Source organism: Abrus precatorius, unplaced genomic scaffold, assembly GCF_003935025.1.
Source record: "Abrus precatorius isolate BTA unplaced genomic scaffold, Abrus_2018 Scaffold6, whole genome shotgun sequence".
Classification (NCBI taxonomy): Eukaryota; Viridiplantae; Streptophyta; class Magnoliopsida; order Fabales; family Fabaceae; genus Abrus; species Abrus precatorius.
Genome location: NW_020874406.1, coordinates 20812395 through 20837312, shown reverse-complemented (window position 1 = coordinate 20837312; position 24918 = coordinate 20812395). Strand labels below are relative to the sequence as shown.

The 24918-nt window shown below is 29.1% G+C and overlaps 3 protein-coding genes across 6 annotated transcripts; all 3 read right to left on the bottom strand.

Annotated features, from left to right (window-relative positions):
* Nucleotides 1-1015: 1015 nt before the first annotated feature.
* LOC113869179 lies at nucleotides 1016-6582 on the bottom strand. Of its 4 annotated transcripts, XM_027505383.1 has the most exons (6): nucleotides 6393-6449; nucleotides 5313-6075; nucleotides 4771-5249; nucleotides 2842-2955; nucleotides 2340-2489; nucleotides 1125-1605 (listed from the first exon to the last, which is right to left on the bottom strand). In XM_027505383.1, the coding sequence occupies exons 2-6, from the start codon at nucleotides 6064-6066 to the stop codon at nucleotides 1459-1461; spliced, it is 1644 nt and encodes a 547-aa protein (XP_027361184.1). In that variant the 5' UTR covers nucleotides 6067-6075; nucleotides 6393-6449; the 3' UTR covers nucleotides 1125-1458. The 4 variants fall into 4 exon arrangements, with proteins under 4 accessions (XP_027361181.1, XP_027361184.1, XP_027361182.1 ...); XM_027505380.1 differs by having other exon boundaries at nucleotides 1016-1605; nucleotides 4771-6075; nucleotides 6393-6582; XM_027505381.1 differs by having other exon boundaries at nucleotides 4771-6075; nucleotides 6224-6539.
* A 2321-nt stretch (nucleotides 6583-8903) lies between these two features.
* Nucleotides 8904-9200, bottom strand: LOC113870371. Its single transcript, XM_027506965.1, has one exon. It carries the CDS (start codon nucleotides 9198-9200, stop codon nucleotides 8904-8906), a length of 297 nt encoding a protein of 98 aa, XP_027362766.1.
* A 4854-nt stretch (nucleotides 9201-14054) lies between these two features.
* On the bottom strand, nucleotides 14055-18143 carry LOC113869041 (ACT domain-containing protein ACR4). The gene is made up of 8 exons (XM_027505150.1): nucleotides 17698-18143; nucleotides 16891-16975; nucleotides 16725-16770; nucleotides 16461-16575; nucleotides 16269-16336; nucleotides 15591-16181; nucleotides 15356-15460; nucleotides 14055-14719 (listed from the first exon to the last, which is right to left on the bottom strand). The coding sequence occupies exons 1-8, from the start codon at nucleotides 17699-17701 to the stop codon at nucleotides 14378-14380; spliced, it is 1356 nt and encodes a 451-aa protein (XP_027360951.1). The 5' UTR covers nucleotides 17702-18143; the 3' UTR covers nucleotides 14055-14377.
* Nucleotides 18144-24918: the final 6775 nt, after the last annotated feature.

The window sequence follows — 24918 nt, the reverse complement described above, 5'->3', positions numbered from 1 at the left end:
CCAAATGCGGCGGTCGGTTCCAATTATATGGGAAAGGGAATTTAAGCGTGTGTCCATTCATTGAAGGTAAGTGGGAGGTAATTAAGGTAATTATGGTGCATGTAACAGCTAGATGAAAAGACTTCTCGTGAGAGTGATTAAGTATAGGAAATTTCTCAATAAATGTTCATTAGAATAAATGTCAAATGGAATTAAATTGGTCAGCTATAATAAAGGGCACGAGAATAGGAAGAGTTTACGTTTTGGGAAGGGATTTTGAGCTCTAATCTTCCTTTAATTCTCGGCTGCACCTTTTATGAGGGAATCTCAATTGATTGCAAAGTAACGGTTTAGGAAAGGACAAACGGCCACATTTAATTAGGGTAACTAGGGAATTGATAATTGTGTTAAATGCAATTATTTAGGCTCAGAATCTAGGTCATTATGACCGATTTCTCTCTCTCCTATCTCATATGCATTAACAAAAATTGGTTGCCCTAATTAAGAGGGATATATTTGAACAAAATCATAAGGTGTCTATTCGAATTTCTCCCTCCCCCTAGGCATTGAATGACTTTTCGGCTACAAGACTTAAATGAGGAAAGATTGAAAAGTGTCTCTTAAAATTTTGTTTTGCACGTGGAATCTAGGGAAAAAGGTGGCTTCCCTTAAGTGGCCAATTAAGGTTAGAGAGGAAAAGTTACATGTGTAGTTCTACTAATTTTAAGAAAATATCTAGCAAAATTCAATAACATGAATTAAAAAGGATAATGTAAGCATTAATCACAATGGTCATGAAGTAAAATGAGGTCCTCCCATTTGACCAAAAGACAAATTCGCCCCAGAGTTAATCTCACTAACCTAGGGTTATTTAAGATAATCTCATCATGTAATTATTATAACACATGCACATAAAAATTCACATCAAACATTACCACAAAAATAACAAGCTCTATCATGCAGTAGGGGCCCTAGCAATTTAAATAATCATCATTAAAAGAGAACATTAATAAAATCAACAAATTCACAAAATTATCAAAAATGCACAAAAATCAATCAATATAATAATAGTAGTACTAATAAAGACTAATTAAACTCGAATAACCCTAAGTACACAAATTAAAATTGGGGATGTTACACAATGGATTAACTTTATCACTCAATAAAAAAATTTAGTTTGCCTCTTCCCTTCGTTTCCTCTATTATCGAACCCCACTTTATAGTGACATTAACATGTACAAATAGCATAGCGTGAGGACAGTAATATTATGTATACTGTTCATCCTCAAAAAAATGGCATTATATATAAGGGATGAAATTTTCACATATTCTATAGTCAATTAACCTATTATCTGCTATAAAATTTGGGCGAAGGGAGGGGAGAATGATAAATACAGTTAAAAGAAAGAAGCTATGAAGTAAAGGCACTTCAATTGAAACCCCAAACACCGACAACCATATTGATACAGTTGCTAGCATTTAGTAAAATGGAGCCGATAAAAACTTCTCCTTCATGCGAGAGATGAGCTTGAACTTCTCCTCAGCCTCAACCTGCTGGCGAATGTCAGTTTTCGACGCACGATCAGGATGAAACTTCAACAAGGCCCGTCTATATGCTGCATGCACCTGAAATGACCATCAACATAAAATATTAGCATCAAACACAGCAAAGGGCTCTGAATAAATCAGAATCCCAACTGGTTATCAAATACAGTATAGATAAGACTAAAAAATTAAACCATATAACCAGAAGGGACAGACACATGCTGTTAGAAAAAAGCTAACATCCCACTCTTTTGAACACAATTTTTTGCTATCAATTTATTTTTTTAAAAGTCAAAACACTTGGCTTGTAAATTGATTATATATTTTTAAAATCACTGACTTTTTCAAAAATTAACCAATCAGAGAAGGTATGTTAAAGTGTGTTGCTAACATTCTTCCTGATGTTAAACGTGTTACCTCATAAATTATTTAAAAGTGAATGTGAAAAATTGAATCTTTAAATATAAATGAATTCCCAAGTTGCAGGTTACCCTGCCCCCTTGGTAGGGGAGGGTAAGTGTTTGTTTTAATACATCCAAAGCATCAGTTAAGGAAAAAAATAACGGAACTTGCTTAGAGATTTTTGTACAATTGTCAGAGGTGTATTAGCGGATTAGTTTTTTTATAGAAATATTTAAAATCTACCATTATCTCAAAATTTATTGAGATGTTTAAATAATTGAATCTTCAGTAACGTATAAATATACTATGTAAATTAAAAGAGATAGCATAGCATTCAAACAATATACAGAATCTAACATAAGTGAGGTAGAGAATAAAATATTCTTGGAAAACAACATATAAACACAACTTACCTCATTGGGCGAAGGGTAAAAGCTTTCTCCCACGTGTATTCCTAGGCTACGCAGCAGTGAGGTCATGTCTCTGCACTGATTCTCCAATTCATTAAGCCCCTTCTGTACTTCAACCCGCAATTGCTCTTTCAGATTCATAAATTCTTCATCCTGAATTTGGCATTATTTGCCAGATTGAAAGAGAAAAAACCAGTCACTACAAACTTTACATGATTATATTATGTCCAAAATGAGCATCAAAGCAGACCTCCAAATGGCCAAAAATAAAAAGGAAAAGAAACTCTACAAGGAAAACAAATACAATGGATATACATGAACGATATTTGGCATTTGAAACACTTTCATATATCTAAAAGACATAATTGCATCAAAGCAGACCTTGAAATGGCCAAACATAATAAAAGGGAAAGGACATTCTAGAAGGAAGATAAATCATAAAGTAACATGAACGATAATTGGCATTAGAAACACTTTCAGTATAAATTAAAGACGTAATTGCAACCTTCTTTTGTGTCTCCCTCACTTCTTCAATGCGCTCTTTCTGCCTTCTTTGCATGTCCAATAATCGCTGACTTTCAGCCTTTTTTCTTTTCCGTAATCTCTGTGCTTCCTCTGCCTGTAAAAGAACAAGTATGCAAAATCAGAGTTTAAGAAACTTTTTAACAAAAACAAAATCATAACAGCAAGTTGCCCAAAAAATAAGCAGTATATAAACCAAGTATAATGCCAATTACGCAAGGAGCATTAAATGTAGAACAAGGGTGTATAATTGAATGAGTCAGTATAATTAAGTTTTAATTTAACAAGCACATATTGCATAATAGTTATATAAAAATTTTACCGTGAAATATATTTGAATAAGCTTAAAAAACAACTTATTTTGATAAACTTCACTTATTAAAATAAGTTAAAAACATAAAAGAATCATAAGTCATTTTCATAAGTTTAAATAAACTATGATTCTGTGTGGGTGAGCTTGTGGATAAGTTCTTATAAAAGAAGAAAAATAATATAAAAAATAAATAAAACTTCTTCCATAGTTAAAAATAATTTATCCCTTCAAGTTTTAGAGAAGTTAAGAGTAACTTCTAAAAAATAGAGAAGTATAAGTTAATTTTATGGTCGTGCCTCGTGGCACGGCAGCACCCTTAACTTATGAAAAGAATTTTATTCATTTTTTATATTGTTTTTCTTTCCATACAAGGATTTATCTACAAGCTTGCCCAAAGTGGACCTATGTACCATGTAGAAGCTTCTCCAAATGCCCCCAAAACCATAACATATTGATTAGTTACGTAAAGAAAGGAAAAATAAAATTAACAAGAACAATGCTGGTTGGTGGTTCTGGTAGCAAATGTAACTTGGCTGCACAAGATAACCATTAAAAAAACGGTTGAAATACTACTTTGGCTCTCACACAAAACCTATTTTTTCAATTTCGTCCCTATAAAAAAAAAAAAAAAGCTTGTAAACAAGTCTCTAAATGAAAAAATATTTTTTAAAATACTCCTTGCTATTAAGGCTCATATAACATCATTATCTTGTATTTAAACATTTTTAATTTTAATCCCTATGCATAACACATTTTTCATTCTAGTCCTGATAGAAAAAGAAAAATTGTGTACGCATAAAGACTAAAAAAAAAGTGTATATTGGGTATAGGGATCAAAATTATATATATATGAGATAACGATTCTATAATAAAAGTTAACATCAAAGACTATTTTGAAAATATTTTTCATTTAGGGACTTATTTACAATTTTTTTATTTTTATTTTTTTGTATACGAAGCAAATCAAAAAACAGGTTTCATATGGAAACTAAATTAGTATTTAAACCTAAAAAAAAGGTAAAAACGGGGCTGGTAAACTAAAAAGTCAATGTTGAAAAATCTAATCAAGCATCAAACACATTATGAATGAGAATTATTGCACTAGCATAGCACAAATCCATCAAACATGCACACAAACACACACACACACGCACATGATTTAACCTCATTATCCATACATGAAAATTGAAAAGCTCTTACAGTTTTATTGAGTGCTTTGCATTCAAGTGTTAAAAAAGCATCAGGAAAATGCATACATATTCCCAAGGGAATTAGCATTACAACCAATTGGACCCTCATCAACTTGAGAATACAGAGCACACATTTGAAGAGGCAAGACATCTACAGGCATAAACTGAAAATTTGAAGTGTTTGATTAAGCTAGTAAATTAGCTTATTTGTGAAGCTTATTAAAATAAGCTAAAAATGGCTTATCAGAGGGTCATAAGTCATTTTTATTGCTTATCCTATCCAAATAAGCTTATTTTGAATCAAACGCTTATAACACATTCTATATAGTGATAAATTAATAAGTACTTAATTTCAATTTTTACCCGAACGCACCCATAAAATACTTAAATACTGGCATAAGTGTATCACCTGAATTTGCAATTGTCGCTGCCTGGATGCCCATTCCTCTTCCATGGCTTGTTTATATTCATCAGTCTCTTTAAGCTTTTCTCTTTCGTTAATTATATATGTCTCATTTGAAGCACTATGACCACAAACTTGATCATTTAATGCAAGGCCATCACAATTAACACATCTTTCATCAATAAAGGTAGAGTTAGAATTCGCTTCAGATAAATTGTCATCTTTACTCTTGAGCGCAGATCCACTGTTGTCAACTTGCCTTTCACGTGCTTCTTGGCTCAAGTTCACAAATTTAGACTCTCTACCACCCAATTCTGTGTTGAACCATGAAGCACCAGTAACACCACTACAGAAATTAGAGTTTTTATTCCCAGAGCAGGGATGGAAATCTGTTCCTCTTGTACTTTTTCCATGCTCATTATCAGACCTTCGATGCAATGATTGCATTTCCTCTATGGATTCAGACCTAAGAGTTTTTGAAGTCCCTTGCTCAACTTTCTGATCAGAATTCTTGATAGAATTTTCTGTCCCCAAATTAAAATAAATCCCATCTACTTGACTATCACCCTTAACAGAAAAGGAGGATTGATTCTCCTTGACATAATTACCATTGTCAGGGCCAGGATAAGTGGCGCCTCCTTCATTCTGTTCACTCCAATTTTCCACATCAATATCAATGTAAATATCACTATTTCGATGTAAACGGGAAGAACTAGCATGATCATTATAAGAAGGTTGATCATTAAACACACTACGCTTTCTCTTAAGTGAAATCTTTTCCCACTGTTCACGTTCCATCAGTTCACAATCAGAGCAATCACTCTCAGATGACTTGCTTTCACACCCATCTAAACCAAAGTGATTTCTGCCAGTATCCTTAGCAAAGCATGCTTTTCTACTTTTTTGCCTGTTAGACCCAAAATCTTTCTCACAGACACTATTATCAACATTTATGTGTACAGAATTCCGCATGCCACTTGACTCAGGAGAAAACCTTTTGCTCGACGAGGCATCGCTATCCAATTCCCCAACACCTTCACCAACAATCCCAGGACGCTCCACATCATCACTTTCCTCATCGTCATCATCATCAATACTGATAACACTTTGCGGCGTAAATACTCTATCCCTACTCGGCGCACCGGATCCATGCAATTTAGACATGAACTCGGGGAAATCTATGATCACTACATCATCAACTTGATCACTGTCTACATCAATGAAAACAATATTTTTAAAATTATCTTTCTTCCCAGAACATGTCTTGGGTTGAAAGTGCTCTCTTGAAACACCTTTTCCCATGGTCTACACCTGCATTCCAAGAATCACACACAAACAATAATTCAGCAAAAAATCCCCATTTTCCACCATCAAAGAGAAACATATAAATACATTGTCAATCAAAATTCAACTTGGAAGAACTTAAAAGGTATCATTACACAGCATGTGTTCAACTCACAAGCCCATCACACAATACCCTTCCCCATGTCCAATAGTCCTAAGAGCCCGAACAAAACCCTAATTAAAGATCATGAAGAAGCTGAGCTGCAAAGGAGAACATACATCGAATCGAACACGGTAGAGGGTTACGGCGAATTGGGGCAAAAAAAACTGAAATTGAATCATACCTCCATAAAAAAGGATTAATCGGTGGGTCAGAACAGAAGCCAAAGCAAAAAGAGCTCACTAGCAAAGTAATAGAGAGAGAGAGAGAGACAGAGAGAGAGAGAGAGAGAGAGAGATGGAGAAATTGAAATTGAAATTTTGGAGTGAGCGAAAATGAAGAGAAAACCTAGAAATTTTGCTGTTAAGCAATGGAAGGTCAAGCCAGAACGCGAAGTCGTTTTATTCAAAATTGGTTTTGGATTATTTTAAAGAATATTCTTTTAAAAAATTATAAAATTTTTATTTGTTACCCATGTTTTTAGGATAATATATTTACAATCAATTATTCTAAAAAATATTAATTTCACTCATAAATGCGAAAAAATATATATTCCCATTTATTTGTAGATTAACATTCTTATCATCCGTTATAGTGAAAAATGAATCATGCAGTTCTATTTTTATTTATATTCCTTTTTCATAAAGTTATATGTCTTTATTTTATGTTGAAATTTGGTAACTTTTATTAAAAATTAAATCAAATTTAATATAGTGAATTTTTAATTAGTTATATAAATTAAGATAACATTAATCTTTATTTTATTAATTAATAACTATTTGTTTACAATAAATATTGATAATAATAGAATAATTATAATTTCTATTGATGATCAAATCAAATTAAATTTTAATGGTAATAAAATTTTATTATTTATAAATAAAGTCAATATTAATTTACTTTTTAATTTTTAAATAACTTCAAAATATATTACATATAATTAGATTTTAAATTTTTTGAATATATATATATATATATTATAATGAAAATAAATTATTATCAATTAAATTAATTTTATATAATATTTAAAACAACTAAAGCCAAAAGAAGAAGAAAGAAAAAGTTCCCCCTTTCCAAATTTTAATTGCACCCGGAGGAAGAATGATATTTTATGAGTCCTATAGAAGAAATTTTTCCTTTATGTTTATTCTCTCAAATAAATAATGAAAATTTATTATTTTTATTCCATATATCTATTATTTATTTCATAAGTTTAAACAAACAAAATAAATACAAAACGTACACATGAATTTTGCCAATTCTAGATTATATCATAAAGTTAGCAATTAAACTTATTAAGATTAGTTGAAAATAATTTAACTTATTAAAGTATATCAAGAAACTTGTTTAAATAAATTGAAAATAGTTTGTAGGAACTCAACATTGTTACTTTTATCTTAATTATCAACTTAGTGTTATTACTTTGTCTTCATTTACTCTTTCTCCATGAATCTATCTTGTTCTCAAAACTCACTAACAAATAGTAGTAATAAGAAATTCTCCTACCACCGGATCTTATTTGACTATGTTTTTACATATTGGGAATTTGTATTACTTGTAAGAATTATATATTACTTTGAATAAAAGTATACTAAGTAATTGACATTTGATAATAATAATAATAATAAGTTGAAGCTTTGTTAGCCAATCTAAACAAATTAATATTATTTTTATTTTGATCATAATATTTTAATCAACAATATAATACTTTAATCCTTCAGCTTCCGGCTAACTTTAAAACTTTCAGAACTTGTGCATTAATTTTACTAAATGCACCTTAAATCCACTCATCAATTTTTTTGGCAGTACTCAAATAAAATAGAAAATAGCATTAGCTACCGAGACACTTCGAAATTTGAAGACAATATAGGTCTAAGGTGTCTGTTTGAATCATTTATCAGCTTTTGACCAAAAATAGTACTCGTTCATAGGCTAAACCAAATCCTGTAATGCAAAATGGGCCTAATCTTTTACAGTGGATTTATTATGCGTTTTTTTGTAATACTCTTGATATTTAGCATCTTTTAACTGTAAGTATCATTAGGCTTTCTTAATCTATGAATATTTGAAAAAAAAAGAGAATATTTTGTTTCCTCGTGGAATAGGGAAAAGGAAGTTGGTCATTGGAATATTGTCTGAGAAAATAGACTGAAGTAATAGAGGTATCATACGTATTAACGGTGGATATCATATATATATAATATACTCCTTTATGTCTCAACAACTGCGAGTGAGTCTCATTTCCTATTTTTACGCTTAAAAATGTCATAGAATTATTGATGTTTAATCAGTTTAGAATAGTAATGAATCTTTAGTTTCTGGTCTTGTAGTGACACTACACCTGCAACAAGATTAAATGCAGGTAACTGATATGGGAAATAATATAGAAACAATGAATAATGACTCAGCTTTCAATCGACCACAAGGTCAAATGGCTATAACCAAACATTACAGTTCTGGTTTAACTACCATGACTTCATCCCACACTATGAAATTTAAGCTGATTAATTAGCGAAAAGAACAGTGGATCTAAACATTGCGAAAAAATGAAGTACTGAAAATGCATGATTTTAATAGAAACCCACAAACAATTTAGTCAATTTAATTTACATTAGGACTGGTGACACAGAAGTTTATAAGATCAAAGAGCCCGAATAAAAAGACTATACGAGGAACATCACAAACAAATACAAAATTAATGGGATTTTGCAGTGTTTTCTTCCCTGATGGAGGTGGATTCAAGCACCACAAGAGGAGAAAGTAGAGGTATGGGATCTTTATTAGTAAAGAAGGAATTGAATGAAGATGAAGTTGAAGCCGTCACCATTGAGTTGTGTGGACCATTATAAGTAGAGGATATTATGACAGTAGGCTTTATCTGAAGTGGACATGGAGCTTGCTTTTGTAGCCGACTCATAGACCTTCTGAATACAAACTCATCCCTGTGACTGTAAATCTGGAATCCAGGAAACTCAATCCCCGAGTCCTTCATTTTTGCTTTTCAGCTCTTCCTTTCTTTTGGACCTCTTTATGTATAACTATTAGAATGAGATCTATAATGGAGTATGAAAATAGAAAGAAAAAAACTTATGGGTAATACAGTACAGGCCATTTTATATTGTTCTCCAAACAAAATTGAAGTTTTTTTTTTTTTCGATAATTTATATCCAAAGAGTCATAAAAACATTTTTTAATATTTTTAATTATTAGTTAATATTAATTGAAATATACAAAATTACGAGAAAGAATTATTATTTTAGAAGTAAAAAATAGTAAAACTCATAATTTTTGTTATTTTTAATAAATTTTAACTAATAACTTAAAGTGTATTAGAAAAAATATGTTAAAGAGTTTATGGCAATTAACATTTCTCTTCACGTAATAAAGGTGACATATATTACTCAGGTAAAATGGTAATCTTAATTAAAAAAAAATAACAATGCCAAAAATACCTATAACACATGACAAGAAAGTAGAAGATTATTTTTCTTGGTCTTGAATATATTGTTTTTGTCTAACAATTATTTTGGATCTATACGAGTGGTCCATCCCAGTAGAATCTAAGCTGGCTGAGGCCCGTCTCCTTGTAGATATCCCATCTTTATCTGATTGTTAAACCAACAGAATTATCTTTTATATTTTTATCTAAACGAGATAGTGAAATTTAAGTGACATTGAATAATTATAGTACTCGTTGACAAAAAATTGTGCTGAAAGAATAATTATATTACTCTTCGTTTAGGGCACTGAGTATGTGCCGGGTAAGTGGCTAATTTGTCACTTAAAAATTGTGACATCCATGTGGATTTTGTGTTTGCTCAATAGCTGATGGGCACCTCATGTGTATTTGTTAAATCATATATAATTACATAAATTATGGTGACTAAATAATAATATAATCTACTTTGCATTGTTCTTAGTTACATGTGAGGGAAAGTTATGGGGGTTTGCTGTCTTTGTAAGTAACTAACATATTCCCATATTTGATTCATGTGAGGGAAGAATCAATGCACTTACGCACGATTTTTTAAAAGACCTAAGTTTCAGTGACAGTGACACTCAGAGTAAAGCACATGACAATCTTAGTAATTTCTTATTGCATTGTTTTCCTCCCACTTTCTTTTACAAAGTTAGTAACATGATTCCTCTATTATTAATAACATTTGGCAGCTAAAGCTATGGCTATTGTCCAGTAATCCAGCCACCTTAAATTAAGCAAGATAATTTTGTTCTGTCAGAGCTTACTGTATTCTTTCTTAAAATTTGAGATCATTATTTGGCCATGATTGTCATGCCAACCAAGTTGATTCAATTCAACTTAAACTGATATTTTACAAGTATTTAACATTTTATATTTTATATTTGTTAATGGTTCATGTCCCTGTACTCAAAACATGTTAGGAGCATTGACTGCTGACTAGTCTAAGAATGAAAACAGTGAATGATCTATATAACATGGTGAGGGTCTGTTTAGTACTCTTTTTCATGCCTTGCAAGGTACATGCACTTATATTAAACATGCGATTTTGTTAATTTCAGTGTTGGGCTGAGTTTAAATATTTAAAAATAATATTTTTTGTTGAAACATTATTATACTTTTATATTTTTTTCGTAATAAATATCTTTTTTTAATATAAAAGTAATACTTTTATATACTTAAACTTAGTCTTAGAGGTTTAACTCAATGAAATCGTTAAAAAATAAAGGAAGTTTAACACAGTGGGTGAATAGTTTGAGAACAAATCAAACAAAACTGGCTGATTACAATAACTAGAGTAGCTAACAGTACCTAAAACTTAAGATTTGAGTATTTTATATAGCAACTAAATCTTTTGTCAAAATATAATGTGTCAGATCCAATCCTCTAAAGGTATCGTAGGGTTGATATAGATTAAAAAATATAAATTGAAAAAAAAACGCCAATGAGAAATATTTCATGGTAGAGTCAAGAGAATTGAATAAAATTTAATTGCTAACTTTTTTAGTCTTTTATTAGAGGTCTTTTAATAATTGAATTCTTGGATAATACTCTCTATTTTGGTTTAGGCCTTTGAATTAAGTTCTCAATGATAAAACTAAAATAAAGAAGCAAAATGAATCAAGTTTCTTTCGTAAAAGTCTTGGGTTAAGACTTCGGAAAGAAGTATAATTTTCCCTAGCCTCCCGGTATTCATATTAACAGAGTAAGTGAAGCATTGAATTTAGAAGTACAACAAAACTTAAAATTACCGAATAAACTGCAAGCATTTCTGATGAAATTTACGTAAGTACACTCATCGTTCATGCATGCAGGAAAAAAAGGGTTTAAAAATATCTGTCAAGTATATATTGTAGACTTAATTTATTAACAATTAAACAGGAATTCACATAGTCAGAATAAGATGAATACATTTTCACCAAGTTGAGAATAAAAGGAAGAGAAGAAAAATGAAGATGATAATTATTTGAAACCTACGTACTAAATAACTGAATCGTTTGCCATTTGTAACTTAGGAGATTCATTAACGTTAGCTTGAAACCGCAAGTTTTTACCCACACACACATATTTACTTAACAAAAATTAAAATACATTTGTGTCTATTTAACATTATTAGGGATATATCATCGTGTTACCAAAAATTTACTTACAAAAATACAAACCAGCCACTATTTGTGAGAGACTGATTCACCTGTCATCAGTACTCAAATATGTTTAGTATTGGCTTGAAACGAGTATTTCTTAAAGGGAAACAATCTTAAAAAGCTCATTGGTCGATTTTAGAATATATATATAATGTCTGATTCAAGAAATAAGAAAGAATATTACAAAATGTGTAATGTGTGTATGTGTAAGTATAATACTCAAATATCTGTTACATATAAAATACAATTGTGAGAATAAAAAGTAATAGTATTAGCAATATTTTCAAATGTTGGAGGCATAAAGATCTATATTATATAATACTTAAAAATCACATAATTTTTTGTGGAGGAACATCAAGTAGCTCTGTTTCTCTATAATGAAGTAAAGATGCACTAATGATCATGTGTTCTTTTTTTGGTCAACTAATGATCATCTTTACAATTGCATTATTTCTGGCTCTTGCTTTATTTGAAGCTTATCTAGGTTACCTAACGTTGCATTCTACTTCAGTCTAATGGAATGATAATCCACGTGGCAAAACCCCCCAAATAGATGTTTCGGACTTTATTGATAAAGATGTGCCAATATAAAATTTTTGGGAGTGTGAGCTTCAAAATTATAAAATAAATTAAAAAATAATGATAATAAAATTTAGATTAAATATTATATGTATTTTTTTTTTCATAGTAATATCTTTCTTTTGATATTTAACGTAACTATACTAAAATATAATATATAAGGAGTAATGTTTAAATCCTGCGACATGCAATAAATATACCCCTATCCCGTCCCTTGGAAATAAAATAAAATACTAAATGCATTTTTATGTTATTCTTTTAATTAAAATCTCACTTTAGTGATTCAAAATAAAAACTCACGTAAAAAGTTGTCGTATATTTTTCATATTGTTCTTTCATTAAAACTAATATTTCACTTAAAAAAATTTACGTAATAAAAGGTGGTGTCAAGAATATTACATGTTATTAAAATAAAACTTCAATTTAATAAAAGAATAGTGCAAAAATAATTATAATACTACAGCCAAGTGGTTTTGCACAGAGATAACGCATTTGCATTGCTTTTTGTTGCTTTTATACAGGGTGTTCATTAGGCAATTTCTCTACTTTCGTTCGAAAAGCGGAACCACTCTCACACTGTTTGGTCAAAAGGAATGTTCAAATGGGTGTGGATTGGACAAGAAGTGTTTCATAGTGGACCATTTCAAATGGAGCAAAAATAACATAGTGGGAAAGGTTTTGATGACGACAAAAATAGCTTAATAAAGCAGCAGAAACTTTATTGGCACATTTGATTTGTAAATGCTAATCCTCTCTGCTAAGAGCTTTCCCCTCTAATTGGATTGACCATAAAAATTTGAATGATAATTGAAGGAGGAAACATAAGCAGCGTGTTATACGTCACAAAAGATACGCAATTCTTGCAAGCCTAACCCAACCCATAGTGCAAGTCTCAATCAGACAGCGATGGTAATAAATTGGCATTTAAATTTGGCATACACTTCAATTTTTGTAGCCAACACTATGCACAAAGTTAGCCGCCACCGAATTGCCCTGTCCAATAAGACATGGAACGAGGACATAGCTTGGTCCTTAGTAAGCCACGGAAATTTCTTACGTTAATAATGGAGGGAGGGTGGGTAACAGAATCGCACAAAGATCTAATTAATAAATAAATATGCAATGTCTAACTTTGCTCAATTCTGACGCAATTCAAGGCGTCTTTCCCTGTAATTTCCCATGTCATGTCCATTTTATTCTATATAATTATATTTTTATAATTCAAAGTTTAGGATATCCCTTCAAAGATTAGAGTCAAACCAATCTTGCATAGCAAATCGGACCAAAAGGTGAAGGATGATTATATTTGAACAACTTTTTAAATAAAAGCTTTGAAGTAGATTATGGCTATGGCTACGAAGATTAGTCCCACTACATCCAATGATGTGGAGGGTATTTATCTCTTGGAGTCGTGCCCCTTGTTCAAAAGGCTTTAAAATTTTATTATATAGATATTTCTTTTTGACAATCATGAATAAATTGATGTCATTACATTTATTTTTTCTAACATACGATTCAAAACTTACCGTGCCAACAATATGTCACAAATTTATTTAAATAAAGACTCCATATTAATTGGGGGCTAATTAAAGGAGACACAGTGACAAAAGCAAGAATTAGTAAGCAGAACTCCTCAAGAAAAAGTAAAAAACAAGATGAGAAATTATAACTGCTGCTAGAAAATTAATGAGTATTTACAAATGATGCCCCTGAAACTAATTGTTTCAAGTTTTACACAATTAGGGTGTTCTTTGCTTTCATCATCAACCTAGTGATTGGATCCACAGTGACAAACTAACCTAAAGAAGGGGAGATACAGAATTTACAAGCCACTTTCCCTGGTTGAAGGGGTTTGAGATATGATGGTATTCCTACTCCCTAAACTAAAGTCACACTTCCTAGTAACACCTATGCATCTTAAGCTCTTTCACTGTACAAGAAAAGATAGCACGTGTGGTAATAGCTTTCTCAAGAATAAGACTTAACCAAGCCAAAGTTCACAAATGATCTGGACTTGAAAAGACCACTAAAGAGTGATCTGGTAGGAGAATCCTGAGGAACAGATTTCATCTCTTCAGGGCTACCCTTTACTTTAAGTATAGTGTTGCCAATTGTTTGCCTAATGGATTCTATGGTCTTGGAATCAACAGAAAAACCAGAAGCCCCACGAACATAGAATGTGTTAACAGCTTTGCCTCCTTTTGTCGTCACTTCTGCCCTCGTAACTGTGAGGCTATTCTCTCTGAAGATACGCGTGACATCAGATAGTAGACCAACTCTGTCGGTTGTGCATAGTTCTAGCTTCAAACCCTAAATCAAGAAAAAATAAAATAACAATTTAGTAGTCATATAAAATAGTAGGAGACAAAGGCCAAAGAGGGTATCGGAGAAATAAACCAAAAATACCTAACTGGCAATGGTATAATAAATAAGAAAAGACTATTTGCGGTGCACAAGATTTCTTGACTCAATGAAAAATAAGCAGAACTAAAGAGCAAAAGACAGTAATCACTAATTTAAAATTCAAGAAAGGTTTCCACTGTTTACTAAATTATTGTTTAGGTCTTGTGAAGCCAACAAAATTGTGACTCGTCTTCAAAGTAGACTAACTGTTAACCAATAGAAAATGAAATCGAGTTGAATAAGTCTATTTAGGCCCTCAATATAAGACAATCAAACTGGCAGTGGGACACAACAACTGCAGTCAAAGTCCACCAACTGCATTTCAACTAATCTTGGACCACTACTATTTACATGATATCAAAATATACAAGAGAGTCGATCACATTCAGCCTAAAGTTTTGGTGAAAATTAAGAATAAATTACTGCATAGAAAAAAAATACTGCTTCACATTCACAAGAATAACAAAGATTAGATAAGCATGACTGCATAAATTCCTTACTAATGCAAGAAATCACAAATTTTGAAACAATTAATATCCTTACCTCAGAAACTCTTCTCTCAATTGCAGCTTCAAGACATTGTATCACTCTTTGTCTTTCTGCATCTGATTTTACAGGGGACCCGTCTATATGTTTGATGTAATATTCCTACATAAGCAACCATAAAATATTTAGCCAATGTCCTTAAAAGACCAACAGCTAACACCAAGCAACAAAAGGAATCACACGACTGTGTCCATGTGTATTTGTGCAGAACAAAGTGATAAATGTGATATACCTGATATGCTTGTGGCCCCTCAGCATCAATATTTGCATGAAAAACCACATACTGCATGTCTGTCAAAGTACAAACTGTGTCAAAGAGAAGCTTTGGCCTATCCTTACATTGAATAGTAACTACAGAATAATCCTTGTCAGACCAATTCACAACATTCACATTTGGTCTTTGCTTTTCATCAAAGCCATCATCATTAACCCGTTCATAATCCCTGTCATCAAACATCATTTGGTGAAGCCTTCTCTCAGTATGTGTGACTTCATCACTAACAACAGTCTTAGCCCCCCTTTTTTTGTTGCCACCACCAAGCACATTGCATAGAAGCTCCTTGATTAGAGAGAGCTTCTGAGGGTCAGCGATAGCAGACCCGGTTTCTTCATCGTTTACATGCATCACGGCCGCAGCACGGGCATTGTGAGTCCACACCTCTGCATTCAGTATATTGCACTTGAGGTTGGTTAGAACAGCACTCACTTCTGAAAGAAGTCCGGGCCTATCACTTCCCATAAGCTCTATTGCAGTGTGGTCCAATGTTTGCTTAACCCCAACAGCTCTCATTGGAGATGTAAAACAAGATTCCGGACCAAGAGACTAAAAACACAAATGATATCCAACAAATTGTCAGTGATTGTTCAATAAAGCACAGAAGTTGAAGAACACCAAATGAGAGACACACACCTTACTAATGTATTCCAAAATGGCTTCATCTATAACCTTGTTTCCATCTTGGCCAGTAACATTAAAAACTGAAAGACATGAATTAAAACAATTAATTTTTTAATTACCCCGCAAAATTTATACGATTATCGATATAATTTGCAAGAGAAACAAATAATAGAAATTATTGTACATTAAAGAAAAATATTATACCATCCATGAACCATCCACCATCAGAGGATATGTAAGCCTTAGTTATGATGAGGTTTAGATCAGTGAGAATTTGTACAACTTCAAGAAGTATTCCATGCTTGTTTGCGCTATCAACCTGCAAAAACAAATTGACTTTCATTATCCTCATTAGAGAAAAAAGTGCCATTAAAGCTCAATCGTAGAAGCACGAAAAGTCCACAAAGGGTAGAAGAAGAACAAGAAAAACATTAAACAAAATTAAGAGAAAAAGGAAATAGCCATTACCCGTATAACAGTGGCATTCTTGCAGGTTTCATTATCGATTACAACCCTGACAAGACAAGACAACAAGTGGACAAAGATGTGAGGACAGAATCATTGAAACTCCCATCCTTTTTTTCAAAAAAGGGGGTTAGTTTTCTTTCATCAAATGGGAAGGAAAATTTGGAACCTGGGAGGGTTCATTCTCCGGAAGAGTTTCTCGTATTCATCATCCCTGTAGTGAGAGAAGCTCATGTTGACCTCCGAAATAAAAGCTATGAGAGAGAAAACAAACCAATCAGAGAACAAAACATGGAAACAAAACCCCTCATAGCCAATGAGAATCAAAAGCTAGTGCAACTCAATAAATACATATAGTAACAGAGGATAATAATGAAGAAACCATCTTCCAAAATAAAACACATCAATGAGAGAGAGAGGAGAGAGAGAGAGAGAGAAGAATACAACAAGGGCTGGGGACAGAAGGATGAGGTGTGTAAAAGAGAGTGGCCAATGGTAAAGAGATGAATAAACACAAGAATAACCGAGTAATGAAGAAAGCCAGAACCCCAAAAAAGTGGTTATGTACGAATAAACCTCGTGGTGTATGCTTAGCTGTTAACATGCTAAAAAGAAGGAATCACAGGATAGAACCCATTTGGCCAATCAAACCAAATAGCCAGAGAGATAGGAAGAAGAAGAATAAGCAAATATGCACACCCCAAAATCACAAGAGTTGAACAAATTACCTGTTTACAAAGAAAGAGTAAAAATTTCACACCAAACCCATGATTATGTCATGCCTTGCCACGCAATTGTGGACATAACACAAAACCTGCATCCCAATTTCCTCACTCCAAAAACCAACAGAGATTCACAAAACACACAAGCCAAAAGACCAAAATTTTGAAATGCCCAAACCAAGAAACACAAATCTAAGAACCCCAAAAACATGGAAAATTAAAATGAAGAAAAAAAATAACCAAACGCTACCTACCCATTGCAGTTCCGTTGGAATCGTGATCTGCTACAGCAAAATTTCCTAGGTTCTCTCTGAAACGAAGAGGCTCCGTGAACGTGGTGTTGTTACAAAGTAACAGTGCATATATATACACAGAAAAATATGAGCGTGATTTTATATACAGGGATCTCACACAGACACCTTTGATCTTCCCTCTATGTCTATAACTTAGGAAAGTAATAATAATTATTTAAACGAATTATAAATTATAATAATTAAATAATATTTCTTTCCCTGGAAAAAAAAAAGGGGGGGGGGGGAAATTGGCTCTAAAATCAGAACCTCCCCGACACGATGCTCCAAAACCTGCAGCTCCAAAAAGTACCCCAAAAAACGCAGACCCTCTTTCTTTCCTTCTCTCTTCCCTTTCCCTCTGTCTGTCACTATCTCTCTTTCTCTCTCCTACCCGTTTCTGTTACTATTCAAAAACAGTATAATCTGATTGCTATTTAATATTCAATTACCTCAATATTATATTGCAAGAGAGAAAGTAGGGCAAACGAAGATTGGAGCCAAAGGTGCACGTTAGCAAGACGCGATTGGGAGATACGTGAAATAATATCCCTATTAATTTTATATAAATAAATTGTAAATTTTGTAATTTATTTAAAAATATAAATATCTGATATAACTGCTAATTTAAAGACAGTAGATAATATTTATAAGTATCCTAACAAACACCAAAAAAAACTTCAAATAATTTAAGTGTAATTTTTTAATTTTAATTTTTTTAAATTTAAGTTTTGGCATTAAAATATTACATAAATTTATTATAAATTTAAATAATATTACATTAAAAATATATTTGTGGAATAAATAGTTTATTTTTAATACAATTTGTGATTATTAAGTATTTAAATTTGATTTTTAGGATTGTAATTAAAATTTTATTTTAATAACAATCATATTTAAATTTTACTCAGAAGTAACATGTTTAGATTATGCGCTGGGTCAATTAAACACGTTTAACTTGATTAAATGATGAATAAAAGAGGAATTTAATATAAAAAAATTATTAGTTAAAATTTATTAAAAATTATAAAAAGATCTCAAATAAATATTAATTTAAAGTTGAAAAAATTAATTCTTTTAACTTTTATAATTTTTAACAAATTTAATGATATGTTTAATAGATTGTGTTTCCAAGATCTCTTTTAGTGTAACTTTTATGTTTATCAAAATTTGTTGGACGGGTACATGTAAGATGATAAAATTTAATTTAAACCAGTGTAATTAAATAATTTTTTATTAATTTCATATTTATGATATAAAATAAATAAATTATTTTAGCACAAATTTGGTGAAAACCTTCTTCAAATTTAACTCAATGATTTTAATTGATTGAGATTTTTTTTTAAGAATCAAACAAACTCATACACCTCCAAAACATTATATTTAGTGTATCTTTTAAATTAAAAGTTACATTTTTTTAGCAATGTTTAAATTATATTTGTTTGAGAGCAGGTTTTATCACCTATATCATACTTGTAGAAGTGTTCTTCGGTTATATTTGAATGTATTTTGATGTGAACATTAACTGTTCTAATTATAAAAAATATATTTCACTTTAAATTATTTTAAAATAATATTAAAATTAAACTAATTCAATCTATATTTGTAATATTTAGATTGAATCAATTTTTTGTTTTTTAATATTTTTTATTTTGTAAGAAATAATACTTTAATTCTTTTAGTAGCTAAACAAATAAAGTTTTTCCATTTGAGTATAAATAAAAAAAATTATAGACCACAGGTATTCTTTAAATGTAAATAAAAGATTAAATGAATATATAAACTTTTTATGACTAAATTTTTCATTTAATACATAGTATTTATTAAATAAAAAGTTAAATATATAATAAAATGAAAAAGATAGTATTAAAAAATATTGAGTTACCATTTAATCTAAATTATTTATTATAAGTCAAAATAATCTGAACATTTTTATTAAAATATACAAATAAATTTAATAAATTTTCTTTAAAAATAGTATTTATGTGAAAATATAATAGAAAAAATAATATTTAAATGTACTTTAATTTGGTTTAATTTTATTTGAATTTGAGCACGGAAATAAAAAAAATTGAACTATACTACACAAAAATATATAAAAATATTTATTTTTATTGACAATTTAATTAATATCTTATTTTTTAGAATTGATTCAGTAGTTTGAAACAACTTATATTAATTAAAAAAGATCGTTAATCCCCGTAAGGTGGTAATTCAATATTTATATCTTAGTTAGGAGAGACATCAATATTTCATACCCAATTTAATTTTGAATAAAATTATCTCATATGAAAAATATTGATTAAAAGATAGAAATTAATTTTAAATTATTATATTATTTTTATTATTATTTATTATTTAAAAAATTACACATATCAATGATTTTAATTATTTTGTTAAAGTTATTTATTAATAAATTTTTCTTTAATTTGTGGATACTCAATTAAATAAATATAAATATTTCATTTACTATACTCAAAATTCTGTACAAACATAGAGATATTAGTAAAAATATAATAATTATTATTCTCTTATTATGTATATAAATAAATAAATATGAATACAATTTATCTTTTATCCGGATAGATAAATTAAAATAAAGGTAATATTACCTTAAAATTGAAATATATTATTCTTTGATTTTTTTTCATAAGAATAATTAATTTAAAAGTGATAAATCATATGTTACAACAACAAGTTTAGCTAGTATTACTTTATTTTGTCTACAAAGTAGTTAGTATAATTAATAATTAAATTAAAAAAATTTATTATAAATTTTTAGAAAAAAAAATAAATTTATAAACAATTTTATCATTAATTTTAAATTTTCATTTAAGAGTATGGAATTCATAATAAGAATTAAAAAAATTCTGATGCTATAATAAGTCACAAAGTAAATTTATTCTTAGAAAGGTCATTCAATAAGTACAGACTCTTTTAAAGTAATTAATTTAAATATATAAAATATTCAGACCAATTCTGAAGACTAATTTTAAATATCTAACTGTGTTAAGTTTTATCAAAAAGGATATTCATTATATTTTATATTTTTAATATCATAATTATATTTTATATAAGGAAATTGCTAATTTAAAATTTGAAGAATTAATTATACAAAATAGATGTCAATAGAGCCATCTATTAAAAAAGTGTGAAATGGGGTGTTGTAGCCTCCAAGGTTTAAGGAGTGAACCATTCATTGAACGGTAACACTAAATTTGTCGTTGTCTGCTTTCAGGATTTGTCACGGCGTCGCCATCGCATTAGAATGTGCTTTCTCCCATCACCCCCTTTGGTTTAAGCTTCGTAGTGAGTTTTTATAAGAAACTTATTTTTTAAAAGTTTTAACTTTCAATTAACTTTGTATGGTCATCTTTTTATGATTGATAATTTTTTTCTAATCTTCTCATAACTACTAAAATAAATTATTGTGAACATTATAAAAAGTTAATATTATTTTTTATTTAAATCGTAAATATAATTATATTTAAGTCAAATAAAATTATTATAAGAAAATATTTATTTTTCAGTTACCTTTGTGTGATCATCTTTTATGATTGATGAATAAGTCTTTTTTAATTTTTTATGACTACTAAAATAAATTATTATGAATATTACAAAAAATTGTTATTATTATTTTATTTAAATTATAACTATAAATTTGTTCAAGTTAAGTAAAATCATTATAAGAAAAATATATTTTTGTGAGTATCTAATATATTAATATTTATTGAAATTTAAACTTAACATTGTAAATTAAATTAAATTGACTCAATTAATTCATGTGTGTTGGGAGTATAAAAAAATTATCATTTATTAATTGAAAAATATTAAAAGATTAAAATATTTTATTATTGATATAATTATTATAAATTAGTAATTAGTTTTAAACTAATAATATAATTTCCTTTTATCAAAAAAAGCATATTGCTGTATTTGATTTCCTGTCTCTTTGTAGTGTTAAGTAATTATGAAATTAACGAATCACCAGCTCAACCATTAAACTATTGCTTTCCATAAATGTCCAATTGACCTTTGGAAAGATGAAAGTTAAAAACTTATGCTCACTGATTGTGACCTTTTAAGGATTCCGTTCTCACCAAATTGCATAATTTTATTCTTCTCAAATCAACACAATATGCTCTCTCTTTTTTCTTTCTTTTTTAGTTTGAATGAAAAAACAAGACTTTATTTTGAGTGGGTTTAATGACTATAGAAACCCTAGTCATTGATATATCTACCACAAAGAATTATACTTCACTATCATGAGAAATTTTAATTTATTTACGAAAGAGAAATTTATTTTTCATTTCTTTATAGATTAGTATTTTTAGAAATCTTTTATCTTGTATTAAATATAAAAAACCACTTTTATATTGCTTTTTAAAAATCATTTATATTCATGAATAGTTATTTTCCTTAGAATTATTAAAAGGCACAAAGCATCCAAATGTTTGGCATCTGAACACAAAGATTCATGTTGTAGTATGGCATAGAATCATGGAAACAGATGGGACTCTCATGATGTGATTGCAAAATATAAGTATATTTGGCCCATTTTACATGTTTAGGTATAAATCATTCAATCCTTCAACTAATACCTGTTCGGATGACTTTACACGGGGAGGTGATAAAATTGATTCTTATAGAATGTGAGTGTTTTTAAGTAAATTTTTAGTTTTGTAAACTTTTTACTTGGATAAATTTTCTATACTTAATTTTGTTATGTTTATTTTTCTTATTTTTTATTGTATAATTAAATAAAAATATAACTTTTTACTTGTTTTAAAAATATCACACCCAATTATAAATTATTTTTATTCTTTCAAAACCAACTCCACTCTTGTATCAAAATCTAAAATAAATAGAACCATAAATAAAATTCCCCTTGCTATGTGATAAAAATATAATAAATTAAATAGAAAAATAAATTTTGTTCTTTTCAAATTATTCTTTATTTTAATATAATTATCTAATTTTTTATTTCAATCATTTATTCTTTTTCATTTGACTTCAATTTGGTCCTGTTTGTTCTTGTGGCAATATTTTACTACCACAAATTATATATTTTTTGTTAATTATATAATTATTAAATTAGTTCAGATTAAAATTAAACAAAGACATAAAGGATAAAAATAAAATAATAGTGAGTTAAAAGACTAAATTGACAAAAAAAAAATCAAATATTCATGGTTTCATGAAAATTACCTTAATATTTATATAATATCTTTTTTTATAAAAAATTTTAGTGCGTACTTTTCAGTTATTCTTTAATTAATATTGATTTTTAATGTATGTCAAATATTATTCTCTATATTATCAAAATAAAATTTTAATTTAGATAGAAAATATCACAAAAAATATTTAAAATAATATTAAATTTTGTTATAATTTTTTAAATGACAAAATTTAAGTAGACAACCACAAATATTTTTTTTATACTCAAATCAATTAAATTTAGAATTTTACATATTTATCAATACAATAAAAGTCCACACATGTTATTGAAGTAAAATTACAATTTTAATTAAAGAACAGTATTCAAAGCATTCATGATATTGTACAAAGTTTTAATATATTAAGGTGACAAAATAGACCAAATTTGATCGGTTGACCCAAATACTATTATGCATGATGTTGGTTGGGTATTAAAAATGGAAGTCTTAATTCATTTGTCTATAAACCCATTTTATATATATATATATATATATATATATAATTTCACACCATAAAATGATTAGATGGGTATTTTAGTTTGACTAACAAACTATTCAAGTGTGCAAAATAAGAGAATATCGGTAATTCATAAAGTCTAAAGTGTCTAAAAACTTTTCTTAATTGTTACCTTGTTCAAAATAGAACAAGAACAAGGTCAAATATGAAACAAAGTACAAGTACATTTTGACCAATGCATCACACATTAAAGGAGTAGAATAAAAGGAAGTCTGAATTGTTTCTTTACTGTGGTCGCACAAAAGGAAAAAAAGAGGAAGGCTAGCACAGATATACCAAATTCCTATAAAACAATCTCATTAGTGAAAAAATGCTACCAACTCTCAGATAAAGCAAATCTAATGTTTCCATGCATTTAAGAGAATTCATTTACTCTCAAGTTCTCAAATCTACCGCGTTCATTTTTCATGGAAACACAAATACATAGAATTCATTTATAAAGAACAGAAAAAAAGTTAAGAGACTCTCGAAGCAACGTACTGTATTCATTTCTAACATTTTGTTCTTTCATCCAAGTTTTTCTGTATTTACTCTAAACCTTTAGATAGTATTCAATAGATTTTGGTTTTTCTTTAAACACTCGTGGGTATGTTAAGCTTGAAAGGGCTTGGTTAAAAAAGAAAACTTGGATTTTCAGTATGAAGAAGTTCGTGGAACAATACTTAAGAGTAAGGTGTTGTCTCATTTGCACTCAAAACAAGGGATGTCTCGTTTATAAATAAATCTTACAAATTAGTTTGAGTCAATTTAAGAATTATATTGAAATCAAATAAATTTAAACTTATATTTTGCATTTTTAAATTGAATTTTTTTTTTTTTTACTTATTTTTTAAGAAACACTCCTTTGATTTTCTAATTATTAAATTCTTAAGTTGTTGTATAATTTTTTTAATTTTTATTTAAAAGATAATGTTTATTAAATAAAAAGTCTTATACAATAAATATAACAAATTTAGTTTTGAGTGAAAATAATCTCAATTTTGTTTTTAAAAATACAAATATTTTTAAATCAATGTTTGTAGAATGATAGAATAATGATAAGATTAGTATGTTCGTAATTTGATTTGGTTACGTTGAATTTTAAATATGAAAATCAAATCAAATTGTAAAAAAAGTAATTTGATATTTTTAAGTTAAAATTTTATTATTATTTTTTATCGATTTAACGATTTAAAACAGTTAAGATTAATAAGTTAACAAATTTCTTAAAATTTAACGTTTAAGATGTTTGTGAAAATAATCAGATGATTATTGATGTTTTTAAAACTTTAGAATGTTCATCTGCCTTTTTAAAAATATTCACTAAAAGTATTTTTAAAACACATTGCCTAATTACATTCAACCTTATACATATAATTTTTATCATATCACTTAACAGCAAGAGCCGTTAAAATGGGTTCGAATTCATAAGTGAGTTAGACTCAACTTAAAAATACTTTAAACTTTTTTTAA

What these genes read in the sequence shown, in the direction of transcription:
- LOC113869041 (XM_027505150.1), bottom strand. An exon ending in TTTTGGAATACATTAGTAAG is followed by an intron (nt 16,182 to 16,268) that starts GTGTGTGTCTCT and finishes TTGTGTTTTTAG; the next exon opens with TCTCTTGGTCCGGAATCTTG. An exon ending in AGGGGCCACAAGCATATCAG is followed by an intron (nt 15,461 to 15,590) that starts GTATATCACATT and finishes TTGCTTATGTAG; the next exon opens with GAATATTACATCAAACATAT.
- LOC113870371 (XM_027506965.1), bottom strand. Translation starts at nt 9,200, where the DNA reads ATGAAGGACTCGGGGATTGAGTTTCCTGGATTCCAGATTTACAGTCAC.
- LOC113869179 (XM_027505380.1), bottom strand. Translation starts at nt 6,066, where the DNA reads ATGGGAAAAGGTGTTTCAAGAGAGCACTTTCAACCCAAGACATGTTCT. An exon ending in TGAGGGAGACACAAAAGAAG is followed by an intron (nt 2,490 to 2,841) that starts GTTGCAATTACG and finishes TGCCAAATTCAG; the next exon opens with GATGAAGAATTTATGAATCT. An exon ending in TTTACCCTTCGCCCAATGAG is followed by an intron (nt 1,606 to 2,339) that starts GTAAGTTGTGTT and finishes TGGTCATTTCAG; the next exon opens with GTGCATGCAGCATATAGACG.